The following is a 24,798-nucleotide window of genomic DNA, read 5'->3' as shown; positions in this document are numbered from 1 at the left end:
GGTTCCTCTCTCGATCACGGGATGAGGAATATACACTGTTCCAAAAGAACAGATGAAAATCACTTCGCCCATCATGCTTGTGCTGGCTCTTCGGAAGATCTATCCAATTAATTCCACAGCTCTGCTGGCACTGTCAGAACAATATATATCCGCTGCAGTGATGCACGAGCTGAATGGAAAAGATTTTTCAGTTGGGTGCTTCTCAGGCACATTCACCTCCGTGGAAAGGTCACTGGCCCAGTGTACTGAGCCAATATCAAGCGTTCACTGGTTAGTTAAGCCCATAGAGTACCTGGTAGAGTTTACTACAATAATTCTGCACACCCCACATATCACAGTGACATTATGAATAAAGCCCAAGTTAAGGGAGTATCCCGAGTGGGATGGAGTAGATGAATTATTGAAGTACAAAGCAAAGGCATTAAAAGATTGCAGCCTCACAACTACCAGTTGCCTGTGATGTTGCAGTATGAGGTGAGAGTGACTGCCCTTGACATCAAGGCCGCATTTGACCGAGTGTGGCATCAAGGAGCTCTAGTAACATTGGAGTCAATGGGAATCGGGGGAAAACTCTCCACTGTATTCACAAAGGGAGGAGACAAAAAAAAGGCCAGTTAGCTTAACCTCCCTCACTGGGATAATGTTAAAGTATATTATAAAGGATGTAATAGTAGAGCATTTAAAAATGCATAATATAATCAAGCAGAGTCAGAAAGGCTTCATGAAGGGGAAATCATGCCTGACGAATTTATTACAATTCCTTGAGGAGGTAACAAGCACGATAGATAAAGGGGAACCAATGGATGTAATATATTTGGATTTCCAAAAGATGTTTGATAAGGCACCACACATAAGGCCACTTATTAAGATAAGAGGCCATGGTGTTGGGGGTAGTATTTTAGCATAGATAGAGGATTGGCTAACTAATAGAAGACAGAGAGCTGGGATAAGGGCTGCATTTTCAGGATGGCGACCTGCAACTAGTAGAGTGACACATGGATCCTAAGAACATAAGAAATACGAGCAGGAATAGGCCATTCAATAAGATCATAGCTGATCTGCTCCAGGCCCCAACTCCTCTTTCACGCCAGCTCCACATAGCCCTCAACTCCCCAGTATTTCAAAAATCTTTAAATACTTTCAGTGATCTACCCTCTACAACTTTCTGGGGTACAGAATTCCAGACATTCACTACCCTCTGAGAGAAGAAATTCCTACACATCTCGGTTTTAAAGACCCCTTATTCTGTAACTGTGTCCCCTAGTTCAAGATTCCCTCTCTAGTGGAAACATCTTCTCAACATCTACCCTGTCAAGCCCCCTCAGAATTTTTTATGTTTCAATCAGATCACCCCTCATTCTTCTAAACTCTAATGAATAAAGGTCTAACCTGTTTGGCCGTTCTTGATAAGTTAACCCCTTCATGTCAGGCATCAGCCGAGTGAATCTTTCTGAACTGCCTCCAATGCCAGTATATCCTTTCTTAAATACAGGGACCAAAACTGTACACAGTACTCCAGGCGCAGCCTCACCAACACCCTGTACAGTTGAAACAAGACTTCCCTATTCTTAAACTCCAACACCCTAGCAATACAGGCCAAAATTCAATTTGCCTCCCTAATCGCTTGCTGCACCTGCATGCTAACTTTTTGTGTTTCATGCACAAGAACACCCAAATCCTTCTGTGCTGCACTTTTTTGGAGTGTCTCCATTTAAATAATAGTTTGCCTTTTGACTCTCGCTACCAAAGTGCATAACCTCACACTTTCCTACATTAAACTCTAACTGCCAAGCTTTTGCCTACTCACTCAGCCTATCTATATCCGCTTGAAGATTCCTCATGTCCTCATCATAATGTGCCCTCCCACCTATTTTTGTATCTTCAGCAAGTTTGGACACATTACACTCTGCCCTCTCCACCAAGTCATTAATATAGATCATAAATAATTGAGGTCCTCGGACTGATCCTTGTGGCACTCCACTAGTTACGTCTTTCCAACCTGAAAAAAGACCCATTAATCATGACTCCCTGTCTTTTGTGTGTTAACCAATCCTCAATCAATACCCCCAAATATCGTGAGCTCCCATCATGAGCAATAATCTTTTATGTGACACCTTGTCGAATGCCTTCTGGAAATCTAAATACACTAAAGTTACCCTTTATCAACTATGCTTATTATATCGTCAAAGAACTCTAGCAAATTTGTCAAACATGATTTCCCTGTCACAAAACCATGTTGACTCTGTTTGATTGCGTTCAGCTTTTCTAAATGTCCTGCTATTTCTTCCTTAATAATGGAATCTACCTTTTTCCCAGCTACAGATGTTAGGCTGACTGGCCTATAGCCTATAGTCCCTCCCTTCTTGAACAGGGGCATCAGGTTAGACGTTTTCCAATCCGCTGGGACCCTCCCAGAATCCAGTGAGTGCTGGAATATTTCGACCAATGCCTCCACTATCTCTGCAGCCACTTCCTTTCAGTGCTGGGGTCACAATTTTTTACAATATATATTAATGACTTAGATGTGGGAAGTGAATGTACTATCGCCAACTTTGCAAATGACAGAAAAATAGGTGGGAAAGCAAATGGTGAGGATGATACAAAGGGTCCACAGAGGGATATAGACAGGTTAAGTGAGTGGGAAAAAAACTTGGTACGTGGAATATAATGTGGGAAAGTGTGAGATTATGCATTTTGGCAGGAAGATTAGAGGAGCTGAATATTATTTAGATGGAGAAAGACTGCAGAAAGCTACCACACACAGGGATTTGGAAGTGCTCATGCATGAGTCCCACAAAGCTAACATATCAGTTCAGCAGGTAATAGGGAAGGCAAATTGAATGTTGGCCTTTATTTCAAAAGGAATGAAGAGTAAGAATAGGGAAGGCTTGCTAAAATTATACAAGGCACGAGTTAGACCATACCTAGAATACTGTGAACAGTTTGGTCCCCTTATCTCAGGAAATATATACTGGCATTGGAGGCAGTCCAGAGAAGGTTCACAAGGTTGATCCCGGGTATGGAGCGATTTTCTCATGAGGAGAGGTTGAGTAGGTGGGCCTGTATTCATTGGGGTTTAGAAGAATGAGAGGTGAACTTATTGGAACGTATAAGATTTTTAGGGGGCTTGACAGGGTAGATACTGAGAGGTTGTTTCCCCTTGTGGGGGAGGCTAGGACCAGAGGGCATAATCTCAGAGCAAGTGGTCACCTATTTAAGACAAAGATGAGGAGGAATTATCTTCTATAAGAGGGTAATGAATCTATGGAATTCTTTACCGCAGAGAGCTGTAGAGGCTGGATAACTAAGTATATTCAAGGCTGTGGTAGACACATTTTTAGCAGCAAGGGAACAAGGGTAATGGGGAAAAGGCAGGAAAGTGGAATTGAGGATTGTCAGATCAGCCATGATCTCATTGAATGGCGGAGCAGACTCGATGGGCCGAACGGCCTACTTTTTCTCCTACGTCTTATGGTCTTATGGTTGGAGTCATACCTAGCACAAAGGAAGATGGTTTTGGTGGTTGGAGGTCAATCAACTCAGTTCCAGGACTTCACTGTGGGAATTCCTAAGGGTACTGTCCTCGGCCCAACTATTTTCAGCTGCTTCATCAATGACCTTCCTTCCATCATAAGGTCAGAATTGAGGATATTTGCTGATGATTGCACAATGTTCAGCAACATTTGCAACTCTTCAGATACTCAAGCAATACATGTCCAAATGCAGCAAGACCTGGACAATATCTAGGCTTGGGCTGACAAGTGGCAAATAACATTCGCACCATAAAAGTGCCAGGCAATGACCATCTCCAACAAGGATGAACCCAACCATCGCTCCTGGATGTTCAATGGCATTACCATCACTGAATCTCCCGCTATCAACATACTGTGGGTTACCATTGGCCAGTAACTGAACTGGACTAGCCATATAACTACTGTGGCTACAAGAGCAGGTCAGCAGCTAGGAACTCTGTGATGAACAACTCACTTCCTGACTCCCCAAAACCTGTCCAGCATCTACAAGGCACAAATCAGGAGTGTGATGGAATATTCCCCACTTGCCTGGATGTGCAGGTCCCACAACACTCAAGAAGCTTTACACCATCCAGGACAAAGCAGCCTGCTTGATTGGCATCCCATCCACAAACATTCACTCCCTCCACCATCGACTCACAGTAGCAGCAGTGTGTACCATCTACAAGATGCACTGCAGTAATTCACCAAAGCTCCTTAGACAGCACCTTCCAAACGCACGACAACTACCATCTAGAAGGACAAGGGCAACAGATAGATGGGAACACCTCCCCCTAGAAATTCCCCTCCACGTCACTGACTTGGAAATATATCACCATTCCTTCACTGTCGCTGCATCAAAATCCTGGAACTCACTTCCTAACAGCACTGTGAGTGTACCTACACCACATGGACTGCAGCGGTTCAAGAAGGCAGCTCACCACCACCTTCTCAAGGGCAACTAGGGATTGGCAAAAACGCTGACCCAGCCAGCGAAGCCCACATCCCATGAATGAAGAAAAAAATACAAGGACCGTATCAGACTCCTGCTGTGTCTTTACTTCCCCATGACTGCCATAGTATCCTATTAAACACCCACCACAATATTTAGCCCAGAAAGCTGAGGTTATTATGATCACAGCCCTTCAAGCTCTTACTGAGAGAATCACCAACTATTCTGAAAGCTCCTTTATTTGTAACTCCCTTAGTGTAAACCTACTTCTCCGGCAACAAAAACACAGCCTCTCCACAGCAAAAAGGAAAACTCTCACCCACCATTTCAAACTCCGAATGATTTGAGATATTGCTGGTAAGTGACCAGGACAAGTTGCTATTTGTAGGGTGAAGGTGCATTAGCGGCAGGGGTTAGTGAAGAGGGTGATGGTAATAACCAGACAGACTGACTCACTAGGAAAGCTGCTCCAGAGGGGATTCCTTGCGATCCACCCAAAATACAATCATTGTGATTATGGCCAAAGAGGCTAGGCACCATAGGAAAGACTTTCCCTCATCACTCACAGCAAGTAAGGTCTCCCCCATTATACATGATACGAACATATGAATTAGGGTTAGGCCACTCGAGCCAGCTCGGCCATTCAATAAGATGATTGGTGATCTGATCATGGCCTCAACATTCCTATCACAAGAATGGCTCTAATTTGAATTGGGTCACACCTTAATGTCTTAGAAAATAATTAATTTTGTTTATGGATCAAATTGGGGCACGTTTCTCTTTCCTTGAGTTCTCAATGCACCAGGACATCCATCACCACCTGAACCTGTGTCTCATCTGTGTCCAAATTAATCTAGACCTGTGAAGTGAAAGGTCCCAATGGACATATCCCATCTGAATGATGTTCCGTGGAAAATATTGCAGTTTGATTATACAGGCCTATTACACACAGTAAAAGGAGGGGACCGGTATATCCTGGTAGTTATAGGTATGTTTACATGGTGGATTGAAGCTTTCCCTGTCTGTATAAATGATGCAGTCACCTACAGCTAAAACTTTGTGGGAACAGATCTTTACCAGATGGAGCTTTCTGAAAAAGATAGAGAGTGATAATGGTTCTCATTTCACAGCAGAGGCAATACAGCAGCTGTGTCATCTTGTGGGTGTGTAACAACATTTCTGCATCCCCTACCGCCCAGACTCTAGTGGGATGGTCAAGATGTTTAATCACTCTGGAGAAACGACACTGAAAAAGCTGTCATGAACGGAGCTGATGATCTGATCAAGCCCAATGACTGGGTCACTGCCCCACCTGGTGTCTTAATGACCATTCACTCCACTCCTGTTCACTCCCCGGTCACAGCTCATTGTCCAATCCAGATCGTGCTTCCCACCGGGTCCCACACCCCATGGCTACTCAACAGACTCAGGACCAGTTTCTCCAGAACCTCCAACAAACCTCAGCATTCTCCCTGCTACAGGCAATGGAGAAGATGGTGCTGCCCATCTCAACACCTCCAGGGAGAAACACCCCACCTGTTACATAAACTGTTCAATGGGAGATGAAGTGACGTTAAAAATATTGTTAAATGGGGGAGCTACTTGGGAAGGTCCATACGGCGTTCTACATAAATTGGGAGAAACAAGTCTTAGATTGAGTATTCAGTAACGAGAGAAGGAAACGCAATATGTGTGTTACCATGGAGATCAGTGTAAACTGTATAAAATGGAAAGTCAGATAACTAGACGGAGAATAAATGCAGTGTTTGATTTTATCCAACAGGAACAACGTGTGGATGGTCATCGTGCTCCTGGACTGTGTCCAGGTTGAAGTTCTGTTCCGGCCGTATGATCCTCCCCCAGTTTGTTCTTTCTGAGCTCCAGCCAGGTGATGTTAAACACTCAGGTGGGAAAAACAAAAATCTACAACAATGAGTTTAACACAGCTGATTTATTTGATATATAACCAGAATATTAAACTTCAGTGCAATTATTATCGGCAGAAAGGAACACCAACTCTCAGAATGAACATGGTCCAGTCCTGGATGTGATTAACAGCTGCAATCACAGCAGAATCCAACCCCTGCAGTCACTTGTGTACTCGCTGGTGCCTCACCAGGTGGGATGACTGAGTGAACCCTTTCCCACACTCAGAGCAGGTAAACAACCTCTCCCCAGTGTGAACTCGCTGGTGTCTCAGCAGATGGGATGAATGGATGAATGCTTTCCCACAGTCGTAGCAGGAGAATGGTCTCTCCCCAGTGTGAACTCTCTGGTGGGCCAGCAGGTGGGCTGACTGAATCCCTTCCCACAGGCAGAGCAGGTGAACGGCCTCTCCCCCGTGTGAACTCGCTGGTGTATCCGAAGGTCGGATGAATTAATGAATCCCTTCCAACACATGGAGCAGGTGAATGGCCTCTCCTCAGTGTGAGTGATTTGGTGCCTTAGAAGGTCGGATGACCGAGCGAATCCCTTTGGGCACATGGAACAGGGGAACGGTCTCCTCGCAGTGTGAGTGTGTCGATGAGTTTCCAGCCGGGATGAGTATTTGAATCCCTTCCCACAGTCCCCACATTTCCATGGTTTCCCCATGGTGCGGTCATCCTTGTGTCTCTCCAGGTTAGGTGATCAATTAAAGCCTTGTCCACAAACAGTACACGTGTACAATTTCTCTTCACTGTGAATGGTATGATGCTTTTTCAGGCTGTGTAACTGGTCAAAGCTCTTTCCACAGTCAGTACACTGGAACACTTTCACTCGAGTGTGTGGGTGTCTTTTCCAGTCACGCTGATGCTTGAAATTTTTTCCTCAGACAGAACAGACAAACATTTCTGCTTCTACATTCAAGGGCCAATGATATTCAGGTCCTGATGAATTGAGTGGCTTTGACAGATCTTGATAATTGGTTTTAGTTTCCCTTTGACACTCCAAGCCTGTAAAAAGAGAAAATATAGAATAGAAAGAGGCCATTGGACCAACTAGTGTGTGCTGGTGTTTACATTCCACACGCTTCCCCTTCCATTCCATCTAACTCAGCTCAGTCTTTCAGTTCATCTTTCTATTCCTTTTTCTCTCATGTACTCATCTAGTTTCCTTTTGAAATTATCTTAGCTTTTTGCCATAACCACTTCCTGTGGTCATGAGTTCCACTTTCTAACCACTCTGAGTAAACATATTTCTCCTTATTTCCCTCTTGGATTTATCAGTAACTATCTTGTATTTCTGGCTCCTAGTTGTGGATTCTCCGACAAATGGAAACATTCTCTCCACATCTACAAGGTCCCAAATGGCAGACTGGGCAGAAAAATAAAAACTCATGGGATCCCAGAGAAAGTTACAAGTTGAATACAAGTTGAATCCAAAATTGGCTCAATGGCAGGAAGTGATTATGATGGTCGATGGGTGGTATTTTGTGAATGGACGGCTGTTTCCAGTGGGGTTTCACAGGGCTCAGTATTGGCTCCTTCATTCGTGGTTTATATAATTGAGTCAGACCTAAATACGAACATACAAATTAGGAGCAGGAGTAAGCCACTCAGCCCCTCAAGCCTGCTCTGCCATTCAATAAGATCATGGCTGATCTGATTGTAACCTCAACCCCATATTCCTGCCTACCCCCGATAACCTTTCACACCCTTGTTAATCAAGGACCTATCGAGCTCTGCCTTAAAAATATTCAAAGACTGTGCTTCCACTGCCTTTTGAGGAAGAGAGCTCCAAAGACTCACAACCCTCTGAGAGAAAAAATTTCTCCTCATCTCCGTCTTAAATGAGCGACCCCTTATTTTTAAACGGTGACTAGATTCTCCAACAAGAAGAAACATCCTCTCCACATTCACCCTGTCAAGACACCTCAGGATCATAAACGTTTCAATTAAGTCACCTCTTACTCTTCTAAATTCCAGTGGATACAAGCCTAACCTGTCCAGCATTTCCTCATAAGACATTCCTGGTATTAGTCTAGTAAACCTTCACTGAACTGCTTCCATCTTTCTTTTACATCTTTCTTTAAATAAGGAGATCAGTACTGTACACAATACTACAGATGTGGTCTCACCAATGCCCTGTACAACTGAAGCATAACCTCACTACTTTTGTAAATTCTAACATTCTATTAGCTTTCCTAATTACCTGTTGTACCTGCACACCAGCCTTTTCTGGTTCATGCACTTGGACACCCAGATCCCTCTGAATCTCAGAGTTCTGCAATCTCTCACCATTTAGATAATAAGCTTCTTTTTTATTCTTCCTGTCAAAATGAACAATTTCACATTTACCCACATTATACTCCATTTTCCAGATCTTTGCCCACTCACTTAACCTATCTATTTCACTTTGTAGCCTACTTATGTCCACTTCACAATTTACTTTCCTACCTATCTTTGTGTTGTCAGCAAATTTAGAAACCATTGCTTTGGTTCCTTCATCCATGTCATTTATATAAATTGTAAATAGGCGTGGCCCCAGCACTGATCCCTATGGCACAGCACTCATTACATTCTGCCAACCAGAAAAAGACCCATTTATGCCAACTCTCTGCTTCTTGTTAGCTAGCCAATCTTCTATCCATGCCAATATGTTACCCCCTACACCAAGATCTTTTATTTTCTGTAATAAACTTTAATGTAGCACTTTACCAAATGCCATCTGGAAATCTAAGTACAGTACATCCACTGCGTCCCCTTTATCTGCAGCACATGTGAGTCCTTCAAAGGACTCCAATAAATTGGTTAAACATGATTTCCTTTCCACAAAACCATGTTGACTCTTCCTGATTGCCTTGAATTATTCTAAGTGCCCTGCTATAACATTGTTAATAATAGCGTCTAATATCTTCCCTATGACAGATGTTAGGCTAACTGATCTATAGCCTCCTGCTTTCTGTCTCCCTCCCTTTTTGAATAAAGGAGTTATATTTGCTATTTTCCAATCTAATGCACATGAACAGGAAGTTTGCTGATGATACAAAAATGGTTGTGTGTTTGATAATGAGGAAGAAAGCTGTAGGGAAAACAAGGCAAAGGATTACATGATAAATGGAAGGATACTGAGAATTGTAGAGGAACAGAGAGATCTTGGAGTTCATGTCCACGGATCCCTGAAGGTAGCAGGACAGGTAGATGTGGTGATTAAGAAAGCCTACAGGATATTTACCCCTATTAGCCAAGGCATAGAATATAAGAGCAGTAAGGTTCTACTTGAACTGCATAAAACACTAGTTAGGCCAGAGCTAGAGTACTGTGTACAGTACAGGAAGGATGTGATCGCACCAGAGAGAGTACAGGGGGGATATAAGAAGATGTGCCAGGAATGGAGAATTTTAGCTCTGAGGTAAGATTGGATAGGCTGGGGTGGTTTTCTTTGGAGCAGAGGAGGCTGAGGGGAGACTTAAAGGAAATGTATAAAATTATGAGGGGTTTAGATAGATTGGATAGGAAGGCACTATTCCCTTTGGTTGAGGGGTCCATGATGAGGGAAAGAAGTAGGAGGTATAGAGGGGATATGAGGGAATTCTTTTTCACCCAGAAGGTGGTGGGGAGCTGTAACCCGCTGCCTGAAAGGATGGTAGATGCAGAAACCCTCATAACATTTAAAAAGTGTACATTAATGATCTAGACATGAATCTAGGAGCTATGATCAGTAAGTTCGCAGATGAAATGAAAATCTGTGGTGTGGGAAATAGCAAGGAGGAAAGCTTTAGACCACAGGACAATATAGATGGGCTGTCAGATGGGCAGAACAGTGGCAAGTGGAATTTAATCCTGAAAATGTGAGGTGATGCATTTTGGGAGGACTAACAAGGCAAGGGAGTACATGAGAATGATAGGACTTTAGGAAGTAGAAAGGATCAGAGGGACCTTTGTGTGCATGTCCATAGATCTTTGAAGGCAGCAGGACAGGTGTATAACGTGGTTAAGAAGGCATATTGGATATTTGTCTTTATTAGTCAAGGCATTGAATACAAGAGCAGGGACATTATGATGGAGCTGTATGAAGCATTAGTTAGGCCACATCTGGAGTAGTGTATGCAGTTCTGGTCGCCACACTGTAGGAAGGATATGATTGCACTGGAGAGGGTGCAGAGGAAATTCACCAGGATGTTGCCTAGGCTGGATGTTTCAGCTATGAAGAGAGACTGGATAGGCTGGGGTTATTTTTATTAGAACAGAGAAGGCTGAGGAGGGACCTGATTGGGGTGTACAAAATTATGTGGGCCATAGATAGGGTAGATAGGAAGAAACTTTTCCCCTTAGTGGAGGGTCAATAACCAGGGGGCATAGATTTAAGGTAAGGGGCAGGAGCTTTAGAGGGATTTGAGGAAAAATCTTTTCATCCAGAGGGTGGGGGGTATATGGAGCTCACTGCCTGAAAGGGTGGGAACCCTCAAAACATTTAAGAAGTATTTAGATGAACATTTGAAATGTCATAGCATACAGGGCTACAGGTCAAGTGTTGGAAAATTAGATTAGAGCAGATAGGGGCTTGATGACCGGGCCAGACATGATAGGCCAAAGGGCCTGTTTCTGTGCTGTATAGCTCTACGGCTCTAGGTATTTGGATGTACACTTGAAGTGATGTAACCTGCAAGGCTACGGACCAAGAACTGGAAATTGGGATCTGGCTGGATGACTACTAGTTGGTCATTACGGACACAGCGGACTGAATGAATTGCAACATGGACAACAAACTTTACCCAAAACTGGGACTGTAACTCTCACTAATAACACAGCTCAATGGTTTGCCCATTTTAGCTGCCAAGTATGTTTATATAAGCACACGAGGTAATTTGCCTGCATAGAACAAATTCTTCAACATTCCCAATGAGATCGATGTAATCATTAAAAGATGAAAAGATCATTAAAAGTTTCCCAGTCTCTCTAATATCTGAAATCTTTGCCCACAGACATTTCACCTTCCACATTCAGAGGGCGATGATATTCAGGTCCTGATGAATCAGGTAACTGTCAGATCATGACATGATATTTGGTTTGAGGTTCCCGCTTGGGAATCCTCCTGTTCTAACTCCTGTAAAAGGAGTTTCCAGGGCAGTTTCACTGTGAATCCAGGATCGAAATTCACAACATATTTTCTTCCTGCATCCGGTCCGAGGATGGCCGCGCCTGCGCCTGCGCCCTGTCGCTATAAAGACGGCGGCTGCGCATGCGCCAGGCTGCACATTATCCCTATAAAGATGGCGGCTGCTAACTCGGACCTGTCACTAGCAGAAACATCAACAGTGTTGAGCCTCTCGGTGTAAATAACGGATTGTATCAAAAGTACTGGAACAGACTTCTCACCCTCCGGACGCTTTTTGAATGATGGCGGATAAGGAGACCCAGAATGCTCCGCGCGAATGAATACGCCCTATCTCCACCAGAAGGGCAGTAACGCGCAGGCGCAGGACGGCTCCGCCCCCGGAAGCCGCCTGTCTGAGCGGAGCATGCGCAGTGTGGCTCCAGGCTGAGCGCAGCCTCAGAGAGAGTGAGCGCGGCTCCTGGAGTCTGAATGGGAGCGGCCGGGAGCGGGAGGAAGAAGGATTCCTGTAGGAGCTGTTAATCCATTTCACACAGGCAGATACTTTTAATTTATGATGGGTTTATAGGAGTCAGTAGCAAGGCAGCTCATATTGCCAATCCCCAGTTACCTGTTGAGAAATTGATGGTGGGTTTTGTTCTTGAACCGCTGCAGCCCGTGTGGTGAAGGGGCTTCCACAAAACTGTTAGGTAAAGACTGAGAGGATCTTCATCCAGTGATGAAGCAACAGTGACGTGTGTCCCAGTCTGTAACATTGACTTACATTTATAACAGTGATGTGTGTCCCAGTCTGTAACACTGACTTACATTTATAACGGTGATGTGTGTCCAAGTCGGTAACATTGACTTACATTTATAACGGTGATGTGTGTCCAAGTCTGTAACACTGCCTTACATTTATAACGGTGATGTGTGTCCCAGTCTGTAACACTGACTTACATTTATAACGGTGATGTGTGTCCAAGTCTGTAACACTGACTTACATTTATAACGGTGATATGTGTCCAAGTCGGTAACATTGACTTACATTTATAACGGTGATGTGTGTCCAAGTCTGTAACACTGACTTACATTTATAACGGTGATGTGTGTCCTAGTCTGTAACATTGACTTACATTTATAACGGTGATGTGTGTCCCAGTCTGTAACATTGACTTACATTTACAACGGTGATATGTGTCCTAGTCTGTAACACTGACTTACATTTACAATGGTGATGTGTCCAAGTCTGTTACACTGACTTACATTTATAACAGTGATGTGTGTCCCTGTCTGTAACATTGACTTACATTTATAATGGTGATGTATGTCCCAGTCTGTAACATTGACTTACATTTATAACAGTGATATGTGTCCTAGTCTGTAACATTGACTTACATTTATAATGGTGATATGTGTCCAAGTCTGTAACATTGACTTTCATTTATATAGCACCTTTGATGTAATCAAACATTCCAGGGTGTTTTATGGGAGTTTTACAAAGCAACATCTGACACCGAGACACACAGCGATATCAGGGAAGAAAGTCAAAAGTTTGGTCAAAGAGGTAGGTTTGAAGGAGTGTCTTAATGAGGAAAGTAAGTTACAGAGGTAGAGAGATTTCATGAGGGATATTGTGAGTTTTTGCCTTTGGCCCAGCCACAAACACTGAAGGAACTGAAAATGGGGTTGCTTAAGAGACCGGAATTAGATGAGCACAGAGATCTCAGAGGGCTGTGGGGCTGGAGGAGATGACAGAAACAGGTGTGGGCAAAGCTTTGGAGAGATTTGGAAACAGATGAAAGTTTTAAGATTTGAAGCACTGCTCAACCTGAAGCCTAAGTAGCTCAGTGAGTAGAGTAGTGAAGGGAAGCAGAGTTTTGGATGATCTCAGCTTTACAGAGAGGTTGAATGTGGGATGAATTAGAATATTCAAATTTAGGGAGTGGAATGGATGAGAGTTGCAGAAGCAGATTAGCTGACTCAGGGGAAAAGCAGGTGAGATTGCTGAGGTGGAAATAGGCGGTGTTCTGTGGTCAGGCGATCAGCTGGGGGGAAACATGACACTGAGATTGTGCCCAGTCTTGTCCAGCCTGGGACAGTTTCCAGGGAGAGGAATGAAGTCAGTGGCTATGGAATAGTTTAGAGCGGGGACTGAAGACAATGTCTTTGGTCTTCACAATATTTAACTGGAGGAAATTTCTGTTCATCCAGTACTAGGAGTCAGACAAGTCAGGACAGTTTCAACTTGGAGGGGAACTTGGAAGTGATGGTTTTCATATACACCTGCTTCTCTGGTTCTTCCAGATGGTAGAAGTTGAGGGTTTGGAAGTTTCTGTCAAAGTTTAGGTTGAGTTGTGGATATATAAAATCCCTCTCCTTTGCCCCCTAATGCTCCCACATCTCAATGTCTGCCTGTTCTCCCTTAGAAGCCAGCGTCCAGATCCAGATGAGATGGTGGATCCCTTTCCCTGAAGGACATTAGTGAACCAGTTGGGTTTTTATGACAATCCAGCAGTTTTCATGGTCAATTTTCCCTAGTGCCGGCCCCACAAATTACCAGATTCATTCAGCTCAATTTCACAATCTGCCTTTGTGTTTTTGTGGGTAGAGAGAGACTCACTCCCTTTTCTCTGTTTTAAATCAATTTCACAGGATATTAGAGGGGAAGAATTTACAGTCAGGAAATTCAAACCCAACATCACTTCAGGATCTAACAGAGTTGCACAATTTATCGTAACCTGAATATTGTCGGATTTTGAACATGGAGGGAAAAAACACCGTTCGCAGTTGGGAGAAACCGTACACGTGTTCTGTGTGTGGACGAGGCTTCAACCGATCATCTGACCTGTCGAGACACAAGCGCAGTCACACTGAGGAGAAACCCTGTAAATGTGGGGACTGTGGGAAAGGATTCAATTTTCCAGTTCAGCTGGAATCTCATCGGCGCAGTCACACCGGGGAGAAGCTGTTCACCTGCTCCGAGTGTGGGAAGGGATTCACTCTGTCATGTAACCTGTTGGCTCACCAGCGAGTTCACTCTGACGAGAAACCTTTTAAATGCCCAGACTGTGGGAAGTGCTATAAAAGTTCTGGTGAACTGATGCGCCATCAACGTATTCACACTGATGAGAGGCCATTCAGGTGCTCTCGGTGCCATACGGGGTTCAGGCAATTATCTGACCTCACTGTACACCAGCGAGTTCACACTGGAGAGAGGCCATTCACCTGCTCCGAGTGTGGGAAGGGATTCACTCAGTTAGCCAACCTGCTGACACACCAGCGCATTCATACTGGTGAGAGGCCGTTCACCTGCTCCTTGTGTGGAAAGGGATTCACTACATTATCCAACCAGCTGGAGCACCAGCGAGTTCACACTGGGGAGAGGCCATTCACATGCACCGTATGTCAGAAGGGATTTGCTCACTCATCCACCCTGCTGAGACACCAGCGAGTTCACAAAGATGCATGAGAACGCCACCATCTTCATGTTTCCCACCAAGCCCCACGCCATCCTGACTTGGAACTATATCGCCGTTCCTTCACTGTCACTAGAAGAAAATCCAGGAACCCCTTTCCTAACAGCACTGTGGGTGTACCTATCCCACACGGACTGCAGTGATTCAAGAAGGCGGCTCACCAGCACCTTCTCAAGGGCAATTAGGGATAGGCAATAAATGCTGGCCTGGCCAGTGACACCAGCGACACCCACATCCCATGAACGAATAAGTAAATAAACTTATAGTGCTTGAATTTTGCTGTTAATCACACTTAGAACTGAACTACGTTCCTAGTTTATTTCTGCGGATGTAAATGAACTCCAGCCCAGTTATAGGGATTAATATTCTGGATAAAAGTTAAATAAATCAGCTTTGTTTTAAATACACAATATGTTGAGTCATTTTAATATCTCTAACACGTTAGCTCCTTTTGAATTGCTCTCCCTCTCCTCTGTCTCCTCCATCCTCACCCCCAACAAGTGCTCATGGAGGAGCAGCTCATGGTCTTCTTTGTCACTAAAATTGAGACAATCCAACCAGCTGCCTCTGTTGCTTCCCTCCCTTCCCCTAACCTACTGGGCCAAACCTCCCCTAACGTTCCCCTTATACCGAGATCTGAACTCACATCTTCTTCTAGTTTCTCTCCCACCTCCCCTCATGCCCTCTCAGAGCTCATCTTGTCCATGAGACACACCTCCTGCTCCATTGACACTATTCCCACTAAACTACTGACTGCACAACCTCTCCATGGGAAGATAATGCAGTGGATTCGGAGCTCTCTTCCCCCCAGCTCTGATCTAAGAAGCTGCAGCTACACTGGAGATATTTATATTTAACTTGTTCACCACATTCGTCATCTGGCCCTGTTCAAACCATAACCACAAGGATATCTGTGTATTGTTCTGAGTGTGAACACAAGGCTGTGTCACTATTACACACAGGTACCATTTCCTTGGTTCACATCTCTATACAATGACCAGCTCTTTACACATCCCCTTCCACACTCAAATCAACATCACAAATACAGATTATCTGCTCATTATCAGATTAGTTGTGGGATCTTGCTGGTTCCTCAAATCCCCTGCCCTTTATTTTCAATCTATGCCCCATGGTTATTGACACCACCTCTAAGGGGAAATGTTTCTTCCTATCTACCCGATCTATGCCACTCATTATTTTGTACACCTCTATCAGGTCCCCCCTCAGCCTTCTCTGCTCGAAGGAAAACAACCCTCGCCTATCCAGTTTCTCTTCATAGCTGAAACGCTCCAGCCCAGGCGACATCCTGGTGAATCCCCTCTGCACCCTCTCCAGTGCAATCACATCCTTCCTATAGTTTGGTGACCAGAATTGCACACAGTACTCCAGCTGTGGCCTAACTCACATTGTATACACTCCAGCATAACCTCCCTGCTCTTATATTCTGTGTCTCGATTAATAAAGGCAAGTGTCCCATATGAGCTGGGGTGGAGACAGGCGACATTATGGAGATTAAAATATCTGGTGTTAGTGATGGTGTGGATATGTGGTCAGAAACTTATCTTGGGGTTAAATCTGACACCAGGATTGTGAACAGTGTGGTTGAGCCTCAGACAGTTCCCAGGGAGAGGGATGCACACGGCCGTTATGGAACAGAATTTTCCAGGCTGATCAAATCCACAAGGGAGACTTGGCCAAACTATCACAATGATTTTTCTATTTGCATTTATTACAAGGAGGCTTGTGCACTGAAGTCAGAAGTAATGAGTCCACGGCCACCTTCAGAGATTTTAAAGATTAATTTAAAGTATTTATTAACAAAAGAAGAAAAAACTTACACACACACACACAAAATCACGGTTACACAGTTACTTAATCTTATAGCATTTCGCAAAATTCATACTTAACCAGACTACCAACTACACACTTCCTTTAAGGCAACAGCCCAAATAGATTCCCAATTTATAAAGACATTCAATACTATTACCACTAGCACCCACTCGACAGTGAAATTCCAACGGCTTTTAACACAACCTTGGTTACTGGAACAGCAAACTTCTGGAGGGTAGCTAGAGGCTTCCCCCACCCCCCCCCCCCACCCCCCACCCCCCACCCCCACAAGTCTGTTTCACACGTTGCACCTTTCAAGATCTCACATGGCCATACCCCACACAACCTTCAATCCTTCTTTAAATATATTTTATACCTTATGATTTGTAAATCCCATTGTTTTCTTTGTCTTTCGAAGTTACTTTTCCCAGAATACAAAAATCTTTCATGTTGTTATTATGGCCAGCGCTTTTGGGAAAAACAAATGCAATCACTTTGCCTGACTTATCTTGTCAGTTGTAGACATTACACCATCCCTTTGAAAATCAAACAACTCCTTCTTTATCTAAACATGTAAATTACCTTCACACCTTATCCACTGAGACCTCATTCCAGCTCACTCATCCCCATTTCAAATGCTTCTTTTACACCCCACTCCTTTGATAATTTAAACCTTGCAGTCTAATTGTCTTTAGTTAATTAAATTAGCCACACACACTGAACCATAAGCTTGCTTTACAATATGCCACAATAATATCTGAAAAAAATCTGATAGTTCCTTGACAATTCGAAGTGGTGACTGAAGACAATAGTTTTGGTCTTCCCAAATTTTGATTGGAGAAAATTCCTGCTCATTCAGTACTTGGTGTCGGATAAGCAGTTTGATAATTTAGTAACAGTGGAGGAATGGAGAGGGATGGTGGTGAGGTAGAGCTGGGCATTGTCAGTGTACATGTGAAAACTAACACGGTGCTTCTGGATGATGTTGCCTAGTGGCAGCTTGTAGATGAGAAATAGGAGGGGCCAAAGATAGATCCTTGGGGGACACCAAGTTCAAGGACTTTGTAGAGAAAAAGGAGTTTGGAGATGGGGTGGTAGGTTGTAAAGATGGTGGGATAAAGGTTTGTTTCTTCTCAGGAGGGTGATGGTGGTGGATTTTAAGGCAAGAGGGACAGATAAGAGAAAGAACCATTAACAATATCAGCTAACATGGAGAAAATGGATGGTCAGCAGTTTCGTGAGAATAGTGCCAAGGCATCAGACATTGACAAGATGACCTCTGAGAGGGCAAGAGGGGAGAGAGGGGCGAAACTGGAGAAAAACACAGGTTCAGGGCAAGGGGCAAGGGGGAGCTTTAGAAAGAGTTTGGCCCAGTGGGCCAGTGGAAGGAGGAAAGCAGCTGATCGGATTGTCTCAATCGTAGTGACAAAAAAGATCCATGAGCTCCTCACACTTGTTGTTGGAGGTGTGGATGAAGGAGACAGAGGAGAGGGAGAGCACTTCAAAAGGAACTAATTTGTGTTAGAGATATTAAAAAGACTCAACACAGTGCAAGTTTAAGCTGATTTATTTGACTTTATCCAGAATATTAATTGGACTGGAGTTTATTAACATCAGCAGAAACAGACCAAATGGACACAGTTCAGTCCTGGATGTGATTAACAGAAAAACCCAATCACTTGTGAACTTGCTGATGTTTCAGCAGTTTGGATGAGGTTATGAATCCCCTCCCACACTCGGGGCAGGTGAATGGCCTCTCCCCAGTGTGAACTCGCCGGTGTCTCAGCAGGGAGGATGTGGTTGTGAATCCCCTCCCACACTCGGGGCAGCTGAATGGCCTCTCCCCAGTGTGAACTCGCTGGTGTCTCAGCAGGGAGGATGTGGTTGTGAATCCCCTCCCACACTCAGAGCAGGTGAATGGACTCTCCCCAGTGTGAGTGCGCTGGTGTGTCAACAGGATGGATAAGCGAGTGAATCCCATCCCACACTCTGAGCAGGTGAATGGTCTCTCCCCATTGTGAACTCGCTGGTGTACAATGAGTTGAGATGATTGTCTGAACCCAGTCCCACAGTGAGAGGCACCTGAACGGTCTTTCATCGATGTGAACATGTTGATGGATCATCAGGTCCCCGGAACTTTTAAAGCACTTCCCACAGTCTGGACATTTGAAAGGTCTCTCATCAGTGTGAACACTTTGGTGATTCAGCAGGGTGGATGTGTTAGCAAATCCCTTCCCACACTTGGAGCAGGTGAATGGGCTCTCCCCAGTGTGAATTCGCTGGTGTACAGTGAGGTTAAATAATGTCTTGAAACCAGTCCCACAGTGAGAGCACCTGAATGGCCTCTCGTCAGTGTGAACACGTTGATGGGCAGTCAGTTCCCGGGGACTTTTAAAGCACTTCCCGCAGTCAGGACATTTGAAAGGTCTCTCGTCAGTGTGAACTCGCTGGTGTGTCAGCAGGGTGGATGAGCGAGCAAATCCCTTCCCACACTCGGAGCAGGTGAACGGCCTCTCCCCAGTGTGAACTCGCCGATGTTTCAGCAGGCTGGACGAACAAGTAAATCCCTTCCTACACTCAGGGCAGGTGAACGGCCTCTCCCCAGTGTGAATTCGTTGATGATTTTCCAGCTCTGATGGGTAATTAAATCCCTTCCCACAGTCCCCACATTTCCACGGTTTCTCCCTGTTGTGACTGCATTTATGTTTCGACAGATTAGATGATCGGTTGAAGCCTCGTCCACACACAGAACACGTGTACGGTTTCTCCCCACTGTGAACGGTGCTTTTTCCTTCCATGTTCAACTTCTGATGATATCTGGGTGACGATAAACTGGGCAACTCTGTCAGATCCTGATGTGATGTTTGGTTTCAGTTTCCCAACTGCAAATCCTCCCCTTCTAATACCCTGTGAAATTGATTTAAAACAGAGAAAAGGGAGTGAGAGAGAATCCACAAAAACAGGTTGTGAAATTGAGCTGAATGAATCTGGTAATTTGTGGGGCCGGCACCAGGGAAAAGTGACCATGAAAACTGCTGGATTGTCATAAAAACTCAACTGGTTCACTGATGTCCTTCAGGGAAGGGAATCTGCCACCCAGTCTGGGCCTACACAAGGCACAGGCCTAGATGGGAGAAGACAGGAAGAGAGAGAAGGGTTGGGGTGGGAGAGGGAACGTTTGAGAAAGAGGGATTACAACTCAACCAGAATTTTGACAGAAACTCAAAACCCTGAACCTCCACCACCTAGAAGGGCCAGCTTACCACCACCTTTTCAAAGGAAACTAGGGATGGGCAATAAATGCTGGCCCATCCAGCAACGCCCACATCCTGTGAATGAATGAAAAAAACATAAGGTATTAGCTAATCATAAAAGTATCACAGACACAGATTTAAGATTTAGGGTAAGATCTACAGCAGGAATGTGAGGAAGAAATTTCACACATTGAGTGTTAATGACCTGGAACTCAATGCTTAAACTCAAAGACCGATAATATCCAGGTCCTGATGAATCGAGTGACTCGAGTCAGATCTTAATGTGATCTTTGCTTTGAGTTTGCTGTGTGTAAATCCTCCCCTTCCAATCCCCTGTAAAAAGAGTTTCCAAAATCCATCCCCGTCAGTCCAGGATAGAAATTCACAACCTTCTCTACTCCTGCTGACAGGGACGACTGCGCATGCGCCCTGCTGCACATTAACCCCGCTCAAGATGGCGGCTGTTAACCCGCGCCTTTTGCTGGAGACCCGATCCCGCAGCCTTCGCCCTGCAGATAGTTTCTTATTTTGGGTTCAGAGCCGCATCGAGTGCTTACAAACCCTCCCCGTCCACCTACCGGCTTTATTTCTCCCTGCACTCCGCCCTTTATCTTATCTCCTGTGGATCCGACAAACAAGCCTCTGTTCACCGCCATTACACACACTGCGCATGCTCCAGATCACAGTGCCCTGTGGATTGACGGAAACTCCGGTCCAATAGGAAAAGGGGGCGGAGCTGGAGGTCCGATCGTGAGCGTGTGATCCTCCAAGCAATCGGAGTGAATGAGGGGCGGGGCTGAATCCGGATGTCCCTCATTGGCTGAAACCCTGCATCATTTTGAAAGCTGATTTGTCTCAACCTCCAGGAGAAAACTGGACCTTTCTGTTTGTGGCTTTAAACAGATGAAACCCTGTGGGTGTGAAGCATACGTTTCAACATTTGTTAATGAAATGTGGGAACATGATGAAACAATGCTCAAACAATTCATGGGCTGACTTAAATGAATAACTGGGGAGACATGGAGTGTTAACATTAAAACAAGGAGAGTCCCTGTTTCCAATAAGTGAACTGGCAGAAGGGTTAGGACAGGTTCAGGAGAATGTCATAATTCAGAATAACACAGACTCTGAAGAAGAGTCATACGGACTCGAAACATTAACTCTGTGTTTCTTTCCACAGATGCTGTCAGACCTGCTGAATATTTCCAGAATTTTTTGTATTTCTTACAGACTATAAAGGAACAGCTGATCTCAAAGATAATCTTTTGCAGTATGTGTGGAGGGGATCAGCTGAATCAGGTTTAAAGGGGTGAAATGATATTTTTTGTAGATTGGACAATCACATTAAAATCTGCAACTCAGATGGGACCATGGATTATTGCAGATTTCCATCGGTGCATTATTCCAGGAAGCCTTAAAATCATACGGACAGTATTTCAGAACCAGGGTTCCAACTGTACGGGGGCAACGGGCAATTTTATCCCAGAAAAACCCGCAAAAAATCAATCACAGGGACAGCCACTACAAGAACAACCTTTGTCGGAGGCAGAATCTGTGAGCAGGAGCTCATCCAGTCGCAATACAGAATCCCAGCTGCTGGGGTGCTGGGTAATTGTGAGTGGAAAATATTTTTTTTGTGATTACTTTGTGGTTATGGGATTGAAACTTTGACCGTAGACCAATCAATAAAGATCAGAACCAAATGATAAAGAAACACCAATGCACGGAACTTCCATTATACAGCAGAAGGAAAGGGAATGGGCATTTGCAAAGAATTTACAGCAAGTTAGTTGAACATGACTTGCCCTTAACACGTTTGAGCTGGCTTGAAATATGTTTAAATCACTTCTAGAAATGGAACATGGCAGAGCACCCATTTACTAGGATTTGCGTGTGATTTTTCTTTTTATTTATTCACAATTGGGTATCAGAAAATTGTTTTCGTTCTCTATTTTATGTTTCAATGGCACTGCCGATACCCACAATCTCCTGCGTGTGTGAAAGTGCCCTAGTCACTGTGCAGGAGCCCAACGCGCAGGCGCAATGCTGATGATACCTGGAGCATGCGCAGTGTCAGTTTGCTCAGAGCCCTGGGAGTGCGGGAGACGCGAGTGAGAGTCGCTGAGGCGGAGGGAGGAGCGGTTCTGGGAGCCGGGGTGGGGAGGATCCAGAAACACCCGGTGTAGGCCGCAATCCTGGATCACAGCCTCCATGACCCGTGTTTGCAGCTCCGGGGCTTCTTCCCGGTGACAGAGCCGGGTTCAGGGGAAGAGGCTCCGGAGCGGGAGATTCAAAAACTGCGGGGAGACCGCGGGCCGCCCGGGGGCTCAGAAACTGGGGGGACGGACACAGGGTCCGGGTAAGACCCACCCGGGAGGGTCCCCCCTCCTGTGTCCCGCCTGACGGCAGCTGGGATCCCGCCTGAGACCCTGAATCAGAGACACAGGAGCTGGAGAACTGAACCCAGGCAGAGGAGAGGGAGGGAGAAAACTGGGAGTGGAGGAAAGAAATGCTGGAGATGGTGAGATGGGTTTGGATTTCAGCCCAGGGAGGAGGGAGAGTGTGTGGGACGGAGATTTACAGTTTGGGGGAACAAGAGAAAAAAGGATGTTCCATAGAAACTAGAATTGTCTGTTCAGAATTTCAGTCCTGGATTTAAAGTGATGACTTTTGTAAACTCGTTTTACAGGGTATTAAACGGAGGTGACTGGCAGACAGAAAACGCAAAGCTAACATCACAACAAGATCTGTCAGAGGCACTGAATTCATCAGGACCTGAGCATCATCAACCTTTGAATGTGGAAGGAGAAATGTTCGTCTATTCTGTCTTTGGGAAAGGATTTCAAACATCTGTGTGACTGGAAAAGCCTCAACACACACACACACCCGAGTGAGAGTGTTCCAGTGAACTGACTTTGGAAAAAACTTTAAGCAGTTACACAGTCTTCAAAAATATCTCACCGTTCACAGTGGGGAGAAACTGTTCACGTGTTGTGTGTGGACAAGGCTTCAACTAATCGTCCAACCTGGAGAGAGACAAGGACCCCCACACCATGGAAAAACCATGGAAATGTGTGGACTGTGGGAAGGGATTCAATTTCCCATCCCAACTGGAAGTTCATCGGCGCAGTCATACTGGGGAGAGACCGTTCACCTGCTCCATCTGTGGGAAGGGATTCACCCATTTGTACAACCTTCGGACACACCAGCGAGTTCACACTGAGGAGAGGCCATTCACCTGCCCTGTGTGTGGGAAGGACTTCACTTGGTCATCCCACATTGTGACACACCAACTTGTGCACACTGATAAGAGACCGTTTACATGTTCTGACTGTGAGAAGAGTTTTAAATGCAGAAAAGATCTGCTGGTACATCAACGTATTCACACTGGGGAGAGGCCGTTCACCTGCTCCGTGTGTGGGAAGGGATTCATTCAGTCATCCCACCTTCTGACACATCAACTTGTTCACTCTGATAACAAATTTTTTAATTGTTCTGACTGTGACAAGAGCTTTAAAAGCAAAAAGGATCTGCTAGCACATCAATATACTCACACTGGAGAGAGGCCATTCACCTGTACCAACTGTGGGAAGGGATTCAGCCGTCCGTCTGCCCTACTGAATCACCAGCGAATTCACACTGGGGAGAGGCTGTTCACCTGCTCTGACTGTGGGAAGGGATTCATTAATTCATCCAACCTTCTGATACACCAGCAACTTCACACGGGGGATAGACCGTTCACCTGCTCTGACTGTGGGAAGGGATTCACTCGTTCATCTAACCTTCTGACACACCAACAGGTTCACACTGAGGAGAGACCATTCACTTGCTCCATGTGTGGGAAGGGATTCACCCGGTCATCCAACCTATTGAATCACCAGCGAGTACACACTGGAGAGAGGCCGTTCACCTGCTCTGTGTGTGGGAAGGGATTCACTCAGTTATCCAACCTGCTGACACACCAGAGCATTCACAGTGGGGAGAGGCCATTTACCTGCTCTGTGTGTGGGAAGAGATTTTCTCATTCATCCTATCTGCTGAAACACCAGCGAGTTCACAGTGGGGAGTGGCCGTTCACCTGTAATGCCTGCGGAAAGGCATTCACTCAGTCATCACACCTGCGAACACACCAGTGGATTCACAAGCGATTGCAAGGTTTGGATTCTACTCCTGTGGATGCTGTTAATCATACCAGGACTGAACCATGTTCATTCTGACTGTCCTGACCTGATGATGAGGTTCAATATTCTGAATAAATGTGAAATAAATCAGCTTTGTTTGTATATTTTTGTTTTTCCCCACCTGAGTGTTTAACGCCACCTGGCTGGAGTCAGAAAGGACAATCTGGGGGAGGATCTTACGGTAGGAACAGAACTTCAGCCTGGACACAGTCCATCAGGGTCACACTGAGGGACCCCCAAACAACACTTTGGTCTTTCTCATCTTTCTTCACTGACGGCACAATCCCCATGTGGGTGAATCCTGAGGTGTGTAAGAAATGTGTCCCAGCTGCTCTCTTCCATGGTTCAGAGCTCCTAGACACAGAACAGAAGGCTCTTTTACAACTGGGTTTAGAGTCAGGAAGAACAACGGTGAATGCTGGAAACGTGCTGCCAAATCAAAGGTTGCTGTAAAATTGTGATCTGTTCCTGACTGAAAGTGAAACAGCAAGTTTAAGTTTCCAGACGGAAAATGGTTCTTAATAAGTCTAAAATGTTTCAACGTGTTTGTGTGTCAGTCCCGAGTCGCTGAATCGA

The 24,798-nt window shown here is 45.0% G+C and overlaps 2 protein-coding genes across 2 annotated transcripts in view; one reads left to right on the top strand and one right to left on the bottom strand.

Annotated features, from left to right (window-relative positions):
* Positions 1-24,258, top strand: part of LOC144697784 (uncharacterized) — a 172,091-nt gene extending 147,833 nt beyond the window's left edge. Inside the window, exons 19-22 of the mRNA XM_078569780.1 lie at positions 14,650-14,944; positions 22,270-22,400; positions 22,731-22,839; positions 23,614-24,258. Of these exons, the coding sequence (XP_078425906.1) occupies positions 14,650-14,944; positions 22,270-22,400; positions 22,731-22,839; positions 23,614-24,258 (1,180 nt within the window). The remainder of the gene's footprint in view (positions 1-14,649; positions 14,945-22,269; positions 22,401-22,730; positions 22,840-23,613) is intronic.
* Positions 6,397-11,513, bottom strand: LOC144698227 (uncharacterized). Its single transcript, XM_078570209.1, has 2 exons — positions 11,378-11,513; positions 6,397-7,397 (listed from the first exon to the last, which is right to left on the bottom strand). The coding sequence occupies exon 2, from the start codon at positions 7,054-7,056 to the stop codon at positions 6,661-6,663; it is 396 nt and encodes a 131-aa protein (XP_078426335.1). The 5' UTR covers positions 7,057-7,397; positions 11,378-11,513; the 3' UTR covers positions 6,397-6,660.
* Positions 24,259-24,798: the final 540 nt, after the last annotated feature.

This window comes from Cetorhinus maximus, chromosome 23 (genome assembly GCF_964194155.1).
Source record: "Cetorhinus maximus chromosome 23, sCetMax3.hap1.1, whole genome shotgun sequence".
NCBI lineage: Eukaryota > Metazoa > Chordata > Chondrichthyes > Lamniformes > Cetorhinidae > Cetorhinus > Cetorhinus maximus.
This window is presented reverse-complemented; position numbering and strand designations above follow the sequence as displayed.